At 33.4% G+C, this 10259-nt stretch overlaps 1 protein-coding gene across 1 annotated transcript; it reads left to right on the top strand.

Moving 5' to 3' along the window:
- Positions 1–2026: 2026 nt before the first annotated feature.
- Positions 2027–3919, top strand: LOC109110612. The gene is made up of 6 exons (XM_042727159.1): positions 2027–2096; positions 2197–2544; positions 2633–2986; positions 3070–3180; positions 3271–3305; positions 3432–3919. Exons 1-6 carry the CDS (start codon positions 2057–2059, stop codon positions 3522–3524), a joined length of 981 nt encoding a protein of 326 aa, XP_042583093.1. The 5' UTR covers positions 2027–2056; the 3' UTR covers positions 3525–3919.
- Positions 3920–10259: the final 6340 nt, after the last annotated feature.

Here is a 10259-nt window from a genome sequence, read left to right as displayed (position 1 = left end):
AAAACATCTACAATAAAGTCTGAAATCATTACAGAGTGTGCTGTCTTCTATTTTAATTGTATATTTGTAACAACTGGATCATTTGTATTAACAACCGCCCATCCCCTTTTTAGTGCCCTTTTTTGATTTGGGCTACTGCCCCTCAAAATGTCTGTGCACAGCAGTTCTCAGGCCGTACTGAGCAGCTTCTTCCTGTCAGCCACTCTACAGAAAATGATGTCATACACTGTGGCCTCTGACTGGAACTGTCCTGCAAAACATCTTCTCCTTATATGGACAAATTATTCAGTTTAAGCATGACACTGTGTCATAGCCCACAGTCCTTATCAGTCAATGCAAGCATTTTTGCACTTTATTATCAGTTTTTTAATCACTTTATTGTTGTGATGTTACAATTGTTTTTGGACATTTGTGGTGAACATGTGGCTCAAATGGCCTCTAGCTTTCAGACTGAAGGTTCAGTCAGTTAGAAGAGACCTCTGATGTGGTACAATGGCTCTATCTTTAAACTCTTATGTTTTGTACAGTCACTGTTTCTGGGGTTCCGGTGCTTTACATGGAAAAATAATAATAGGACATAAATTGAATAAATTGACCTATATGTGTCCTATATTTAAAACCCATTTTGCAGATATTATTTAACCTGTCTGTTGTATCACAAAGTCTAACTGTTGTTCAATATAATAACATTCCCAGCATCCAAATATGCCTAATTCAAATACACAAAACACAGTACATGAAGGTCATGTTTTGAAAACAACATTCAATATGGCTGAGCATCAGTGATCAAACTAAGAGTGCTCACCATCTTACCATTGGTACCCTTTTTACTTGTTGAGGTGAATTTCCCAGAACAACAGTGTGTATTTAAAAATAGTTTGCAACAATAAGCAATCTTTCCGACCACAACACTGAACTCTGTTTCTACTCTTTGATCATACCCAACCTTTTCACTCACGACCCCTTTTCAAGAGACCATATTCACAGCTCTTTCCATCACATAGGTGTTATTTCATTTCTTTTCCATCTGCTAGCAGTACTACACAGAAGGTTGCTATTCAGAGTGAACTCTAGGCTCTCTAACAAGGTTTATTTGGTATTATTATTATTTTTTTTTTTTTAGGGAAGGGACCATGTGATCCACATAGAAGAAATGACGAATGTAAAACAGAGCTGTCAGTCAATTAATCATATATCAGTATTTACCAGTGAAATCTACCAAAAGAAGATAATTCAAAGACATTAATGTGGCAGATGATTAAAACATTTAATAGACATTAAAAGTGGTATTAAAGATCTAGCAATAGATGTTCAACTGATATATGTTTTTCATTTCATTATTTATTAAACATTACCATTAGAGAAAAACATCTTCAGTGTGTAGGCACACTTAGATTGAGGGCAAAACACTTAATTTAATTGCAAAGCGTTTTATTTAGTATATGAGAGTTTTGTGAATTCTACAAAATTCAGAATTCTGCAAAATTCTACAAAAAGAGAAATTAGCTCTACAACTTCCTTTATTTATATACATACGTACATATATGTAATTCTTACGTATGTATGTCTTTATGTAAGTATTTTTACTGCACACACACACTTAGAATCATGTAAAGTTGTTATTGTATAGCAGTGGGAAGTGTTGCCTATATAAAGGCAAACCTCTTTATGTTTCTCTCTTTCAGTCTCACTATCAAGGAGGGACATAAAACCTGTCTGATGATTTATATGGCGCAACCCCATGATCTTTAATGATGCCTGTAAGTATACAGTTTTAAAACAGAGTTTTGTTAGTTAAAAGAGTAGTTTACTTAAAGTATTTTTAGTATGTCAAGCTTATTAACTAAATGACCACAGTAATGGATGTTTTGAATTTTACTAACAGTGTCCTATAAGATACTGTCTTGGGATGATTGGTCAAATTAATTATTAATTATATTATAGAAAATAAATAAATAGTAGTAGTAGTGGTGGTATTATACATTTGCATATGTTTTCTTCCCCCTCTCTTTCATGCTAGAGATCATTTGGACCTGTTTGTAGCCACTTCTTTAAAATGCTTCTTTTTTTCATCTTAATTCTTAACATTTCAAAGTGTAAGTATTTTGTGACTAAATTCTTACCTATTTTTACTTTGTTAAATGTTTGTTCTTAAAAGAAAGCAAAACTAAGTATCCTCTCACCTATTTTATTCAGGCAGATCAAATAAAGCAGACATTGTGGCTCAGAATCATCTGAAGATTGTTCAAGCTGGAGACAGTGTTAATTTCACCTGTATCTTTCAAAGAGATACAAGACCCAGCATTGTTTGGGTCAAACAAAAAGTAGGAGAGAAGCCCCTTCCGATAGTAATATCGTATCAGGGTTTACCTGGCGAATTTAAGAAAGACTTTGACAAACTTAACCGCTTTTTTGTAGTGAAAGATGGCAGCAGTTTTAATCTGAGCATCACAAACACAGAAGAATCAGACACTGCAACATACTATTGTGTTAAATATTTATATGATTTCAAATTTGAGGAAGTCTCTTATCTCATTGTTAAAGGTAAGATTAAAAGTCACAGAATTTGTTACATGTTGTATAATTATGCTAAATGACTAACTGGAAATAAAAAATAAAAAAATGTTTTTAGGCAAACAACTGAACATGCAATCAGACCATCAGAGAGCTGTGATAGATAAAGTGCATCCAGAAGACTCTGCAGTGGCGCTGCAGTGCACTGTCCTCACTCAGAGCTGTGCAGGAGAACACAACGTCTACTGGTTCAGACGTGAATCTGGAGAATCTCCTCCAGGAATTATATTCACTCAGGAGCGCAGGAACGCTCAATGTGAGAGGAGCTCTGATGTAAACTCTACTGCACACAAATGCATCTACAGCCTGCCCAAGAGGAACCTCAGTCTCTCTGATGCTGGGATTTACTACTGCGCTGTGGCTGCATGTGGAGAGATACTGTTTGGAGATGCAAGAATACCTGACATGCCAGGTGCCCATTTAAGTTACATAATTTTCTCTGTCTGTTCATAGATTTATTGCTAACTTTTTTAATTACCTTAATTTTTAATTAAGTTTTTCAGACACCTTGGAGTATAATTGCCCTGGTTTTGGGAACTTTAATCTGTTTATCAGTGATTGTGATCATATTTCTGTGCACGCAGTTGTACAAGCAACGACGAAAAGGTAGGAATTACTGCATAAAATTTCCTTAATATATAACCAAATCAACATTCTTCAATGACAGTGCAGTTCCATTTCTTATTGTTTTTCAAGATGGGACTCAGAATATTCAGATTGGTCACTTGATGGTAAGCTGTTTAATATTTCATGTGCTTTTATACCATATGTTGCCTATGTAATTCAATATAAATGCCCAGAGTTCATAGGCAGTATATTTTATTGAACATAATTGACTGAAAACATAATTGTTTTAGGATGAAGACAGAGATGCTTTGAATTATGCTGCTTTGAGATTTCAGCAAAGGTCCTGCGCCCCTAGAAGACCCAGAGAAAAACATACAAGATAATTTAATATATGCACATGAGAAATTTTGCAATAAATAAATAAATAGATAATAATAATAATAATTATAATAGTACATTCTCTGTTTTTCACAAAAAAAGTATTTTAATTGATAAAGCAGACATTTTAATCTCTTGATTACACTCAACTAAATGACCTGCATTGTAAAAAAAAATGTTGTTGTTGTTGTTGTTGTTTTCTGAAGTTATAAAAAACAATTTTTTTGAAAATTTTGTCAGGAACAGAAACAGAAATGAAATCAAATGTTATAGTTCCGAACAGGATCGAAAATTTAAACTGGCCATTAACCGGTTAATAAAGTTATTTTATCGTTCCATTAATATTTGAAATTTGCTGTCAACCAATAACGAATATCATGCAAATGTGACGCTGAAGCCAAGAGTGCCCGCTCAGCTGTGAACTCATCATAGGTTAGTCGCAATGACAAAATAGAGTTTATCTGAGGATAGTGTAAAATGAATTCAACAGATCACACGCACCTGCAGCGCTTCTGTGAATGGAGAAAACAGAAAAACTATAGGCTTACATAAAAAGGAATATATAGACATATACACTAAATATATTTCACTTAAATCATATTGACAGATTAACAAAACGAAAGAAAAAAGGTGCTAAATTACGGTTCATTGTGAAACGTTCCAAAGTTTTCGGACTGGAAAACGAAACAGCAGAGAGTAGTTTTCTTTATTTTGCAAAAGCTTTACAGTTTTAATTATTTTGCAAAAGCTTGACAGCTTTGAATAATGTCTTGCTTCTGTATAACCAACCAGCAATGGTATGACCATCGCGCCGACGCCTTACGCGCCACCACAACATAATTCTGAATATATTGAAGCCTGTTCATTATCAAAATAAAATACAGTTAAAGAAACACATAAAAAGTTACACTGCTCCGTTTTACAAAATTTGTTGCGTTCAGCGTAACCGCGCCTCACTACGCTGATATAGCCGATGTGAAGGAAGGATGATGTTTTATGTCGATGAAAGTACAAACACTATGTAGTCTAATCAGTAATATTTCAGCATCCAGATAGGCTACGTCGAACATGGAAACATTTGGATTCGTGCCGAATGAGAGAGGTAGGCATCAGCTCACCTTAAATTAATTTGTTTTTGGATTGACGTTTTTATAGCCTAAACTTTAGAGGATTTGTTTTGGAGAGAAACTAATAACTGTTTTTATAATGTTTGTAAACATCTTGCATTAGACTACAGGCATTTTAGCCTTCATTATTTCGGCAAGTAATAGGGCTAATAAAATGCGACGTGAGCCGCGACTTATGTTGTTGTTTTTTCACTCTCAAAACACAATCTTATACAAGGGTTTTTTTTTTTTTGAACAATGCAGCAAACATTTTTAAATATCTTAAAAATACTTTGATGTCTTTAAAGTTTTGATAGATTTTTTTTTAGTAGCCTGAAAACGCTGTACGTTATTATTATTATTGTTATTATTCATATTATTATTATTATTATTATTATTATTATTATTATTATTATTAGGCAAATTATAGGCAAAGAAAATTGTTTTTAAAAAATAACGTTATTAACCGGTATTTCTTCCACCCGAACCGGTTTCGGCATGGTAATAATATCAGAGGAACGCAGGAACAGTAACATTAAAATATCGATTCTGCTCGGAGTGAACCGATTGAATTTTTTTTATTTATTTTTTTTCGTTTTCAAGCCCTGATTAAAATATTGTTTCAGTTTTCTACTTCAAAATTTCACAATGCAGTGTGTTACTTAATGTCTTATTTGTAATTAATTGTGAAATTTATATTTGTAGACTTTGTGTGTGTGTGTGTGTGTGTGTGTGTGTGTGTGTGTGTGTGTGTGTGTGTGTGTGTGTGTGTGTGTGTGTGTGTGTGTTAAATTATTCTGTCAAATAAACTGAACTGATTGACGTAATTTTAAGCGACCCTTGTGGACCCTTGCTTGTTGGATTTCTACATCAACATGTTTTACTAGATTTTTTTTTTTTTTTTTTTTTTTTTACTAGTGGAGAAGTCTGATCAGCACAAGCTAACGTACAGCATATCAGTTTTAGATAGACTGATTTGTTGAAAAGTCTGAAGTTTTTCAGGAGTTGAGATCCCTGTCCGTGGTACTGAAATGTGACAATTGTGATGCTTTTCTACTCATGCAGACTCATGCTTTAATAAGGTAGTGACATTGTGCTACATACTGATAACATTTACTCATGACAACAACATGAATTAGTAAGTCAAAATATACTTCTTGTGTGTCTAGAATGTAGGATAGCAATATTTTCACAGGAACATTAAAACAGAATGTTGAAGAAAAATGTTTATTGACCTATATAGGGTGCTACATACCCCTGTGGTCCATTAATCAAACACAAGATAGATAATTATCAACTTACATAAATAAACAATTAGTCATATCTGGCATAGCATTATTCTGTATCACGCTTTTAAATAGAGTTACAAAAAGTGATTCTGCCCAATATTATTGATAAATGGCTCACGAGGCCCCTCTAGTGGACACCTGTGGCAAATCTCATAAAACCAAAATATCAGGCCTTTACTACAACAAACTAAAGGTATTCAAAAATCTCACATTCGTGCTAAAATGTTAAATCCTAAAGTTATAATTCAGTGATTACTGTCAGGTTTAAGAGAGTGTTTTTAAAATATGTCTCTTATGGACTAGGGTATGTCCTCTTTGACCAAAACTAAAAACTTAAACATTTAAGGTTTCTGCTATTTCCATTTATTGTTTTATTTTAATGCTGGAATTTTCCTAAATAAAAATGCTTACATTTTATGTTTATATTATATTTAATGTACATATTTTAATAAGGTAAATAATGCACATTCATTTAAAAATACAGTATAGTAAAATGGAAAATAACTTTGATTTGTGTCCTGTTAAATGCATGCATTTTAACTTGCAAGCCCAGCTGAGCACATAAGGTGTCTGTAGTGTTAAAATAAACGTACTATTTATACTATGTTTTTGTCACCCAGCAGTAATCATCAATAGGTAATTTAATTCTTTACTAATGCAAGGTAAAGTAATAACCATTTGAGAAAGGTGCATGTGTGGTTTTTGAGAGAGGTGTGAAAAACATCAGTGGGTCAGTCCTGTGGTTGGAAAATGTTCAAACCACACTGTGCACAATCATGCATGCAAATATACATGTCCAGAAGCACAAAGGTGCACAAAAACATCTGAGCCCAGAAACTAAACATCTCAGTGTAGTGGGTTATTTAATAGATAGTAAAATATATGTAAAAAAATATTTTATATTAATTTAACACTTGAAAAAAAATACATATATATTACATATACCCTATCTATAAATATTATATAAAATAATTTTAAATTTAGAATTTAGAATGCTTTAGAATTTCAACGTATTCAGTGCTGACAGCCATGTCAAAGGTTAAATGTTTCTACGCTGATGTTCATCACAGCAGTTCTCATTTTGTACTGAGCAGCTTCTTCCTGTCAGTCACTCTACAGGAAATTATGTACTTTGTCTTTTTTCTTCTGACTGGTGCTCTAGTTGGCTTCATATGTTTTTACATGGGCATATGTTGACTTTGTAGAGGAGTCTGTGCTTTGTGGTATTAATGGCTTAAAGCCCAGTGTATTCCACTGCATATAGGGTTGTTTGTTTGGGCCCCAGTGCAGAAACACTTGATGGGGCCTCCACCACCACCTGCAGCTTAAACTCAGGAAATGTGCATTTTTCACATTGTAAGTTTGTGCTTACTGTCTCAACCAAGTTGGTGGTCTCAAGGCAAATCTATGAAAAGTTTAAAGTTCAATGTGTCTCCTTAGATCAAACTTCACCTACAGGAATTTTACAACATTAAACAGTTATATCTTCAAAACAACTCCATTTTTGAAAGAGCAAGCAGAACCTGCATTTCATTTAGAAATTTGACATTTGTTTTGAAATATTGTTTGAAATTAGAAATATTTACATTTTTCATTTTCATATTTATATTAAGGTGCTAGCCATAATGTAATGATGTATACACACTAATTGCTGTCAAGTGCCTATATATGTATATAAACAACATTAAATAGCCCATAAGCTTAAGGCTCTGTACTGCAAGTCTTATAGCCATAGTAGAGCTTTATGTGAGAACAGGTCAAAATTTTATTAATGAGTCACAGCAAATCTTCCCCTAGTTTACATTTCTGTGTTCAGAAGGTGGAAGTAACCTATTCAGGGTACACTAATACAGACACACATAAGAAGTCATAGCAAATATTATTTTGCATTTCTGTTTTTTTCAGACATTATAAATCCAATATTGAGTTTCCAAAATTGAGAAAAATAAAAAAAGTTTAAATGGATGCAGACAGAAAACAGAAAGTACAGTATGTTGTGTTAGAAACCACACTGCAGTGTTATTAAAAAAATTCACAATCTTTTTTTTTATGTCATCACAGTCTGTCAAAAGGAGTCAAACATAAAGGACATTTACAGGTTTGTTTGTGTGCTTTTCATAAAAGGACTTCTTGTGGTGTTTTTTTTTTCTTCTTTCTATTTTTCACACTTCAGAGGCACTTGTAGTGGGGCGTCAATCTTTTGAGTAGGTCAGCTTCATAATAAAGAGATCATGTAGTGGATGTCTTTCATGTAGTTCATGCCGCAGATATACTGCAACATTAGTTTAGTTTAGTTGCATATTGAGCTGGTCCTTGTTTCTTTTCTTTTTTACACCTGAATCCATTCTTTTCATTTACTGTAATCAAGTATATCCAGCTCTGTTGTTGAAAGATAATCCATTCAGTCAACCAGTACAAAGAAGAAAAGACGATTTGAGGTAACCACACTGTTTCTACATTACACAATGTAATCTTTCATTAATAAAAAACTGTAAGTTGGAGGTTAAGAAAATAAATACATTTTGGATTATATTTGTTGTGAGGCGGATCACATAAACACATTTTTGCTTTATTTTACAAAATGCTGTAAAATAGTGTAAATAATAAAATTTTGATCATATATATTTTCTAAGCACTGTGAGAAACTAGAATTGCATAATTTTCTAATAATGCATATAATATAATAATAACTATTTATTTTATTTTATAGTATTTCCCTCTAGATGATTTAACCTGTTTGGACTTGGTGTGACAAAATGATTCAGCATTTTTTTATAATACTGCTTCACCTTTTCAAGTGTAAGTTACTATTTTGTATTCTGTTAATCTCAGACCTGCACTTAGACTAAGTGAATAAAAAGCTAGACATCATACTTTTTTTCAATTTGTTAAAATAAAAAATCTACTGTACAACAAAAATACAATTTCTTTTCTTATTCATTTCATTCCTAGGCACCTCAGCTAACACAGACGTCATAGCTCAGAATCATCTGAAGATTGTTCAAGCTGGAGATAATGTTACCTTCACCTGTATTTATCCAAAAGAATTAAGAACCACTGTTGTTTGGGTCAAACAAAAAGCTGGAGAGAAACCCCTTTCAATCATTTCATCATATCAAGCTTTATCTGTCATGTTTGAAAATGGCTTTGACAAACATAATCGTTTTTTTGTAGCAAAAGATGATAGCAGTTTTAATCTGAGCATCACAAATTTAAAAGAATCAGACACTGCAACATACTATTGTGTTAAATTTATATATCAGTTCATATTTGAGGAAGCTACTGATCTCATTGTTAAAGGTAAGCAGAATGTTCACTTAAATTCTACTGTGGTACAAGCAGTACATTATGTCTGGTCAAATTACCATTATGTCGTTGTGGTTTATTTTCTTTTCAGGCAGAAAACTAAATATGCACTCAGACCATCAGATACCTGCCACAGATCCAGTGCATCCAGAAGACTCTGCAGTGGCGCTGCAGTGCACTGTCCTCACTCAGAGCTGTGCAGGAGAACACAACGTCTACTGGTTCAGACGTGAATCTGGAGAATCTCCTCCAGGAATTATATTCACTCAGGAGCGCAGGAACGCTCAATGTGAGAGGAGCTCTGATGTGAACTCTATTGCACACAGATGTATCTACGACCTGCCCAAGAGGAACCTCAGTCTCTCTGATGCTGGGATTTACTACTGCGCTGTGGCAGCATTTGGAGAGATACTGTTTGGAGATGCAAGAAAACCTGACATTGCTCTGATGCTGGGATTTACTACTGCGCTGTGGCAGCATTTGGAGAGATACTGTTTGGAGATGCAAGAAAACCTGACATGCCAGGTGCCCATTTAAGTTAAATAATTTTCTCTGTCTGTTCATAGATCACACCAAGGCTAGGTATCCATTAAATTTGCTAAAAAATTAAAAAATAAAATAAAAACAGTTGCATAATATATTGTTTATATATATATATATATATATATATATATATATATATATATATATATATATATATATGCACTGCATGTGTGTGAAATATGATATTGTCTTTTTTATATCTACAGAAACACCTTGGAGCACAATTGCCATAGTTTTAGCATCTTCAAACTGTTTATCTGTGATTGTGATCATAATTCTGGGTGCACAGTTGCACAAGCACCAGCAGAAAGGTAGGATTTACATGCTTTATCGCCCTCCAAGTCATTATAGTCAAATTAGTATCAATCCGTTTCAGCACAGTTATAACATATGAATTCTTATTGTTAATTTAAGGCAGAAACCCCCACATTGTGCTGAATAAATCAGGGGTAAGCCCTCCTTTATCTTTTGCTTTCAGACTCAGCTTAATGTTATG

Source organism: Cyprinus carpio, chromosome B7 (assembly GCF_018340385.1).
Source record: "Cyprinus carpio isolate SPL01 chromosome B7, ASM1834038v1, whole genome shotgun sequence".
NCBI classification, from domain to species: domain Eukaryota; kingdom Metazoa; phylum Chordata; class Actinopteri; order Cypriniformes; family Cyprinidae; genus Cyprinus; species Cyprinus carpio.
Note: the sequence above shows the minus strand (reverse complement) of the source record. Positions and strands in the feature narration are given on the sequence as shown.

Coding starts and splice junctions, on each gene's coding strand:
- LOC109110612 (XM_042727159.1), top strand. CDS start 2,057: ATGCTTCTTTTTTTCATCTTAATTCTTAACATTTCAAAGT. Junction 2,987..3,069: donor AAGAATACCTGACATGCCAG/GTGCCCATTTAA, acceptor TTTTTAATTAAG/TTTTTCAGACACCTTGGAGT. Junction 3,306..3,431: donor TTCAGATTGGTCACTTGATG/GTAAGCTGTTTA, acceptor TAATTGTTTTAG/GATGAAGACAGAGATGCTTT.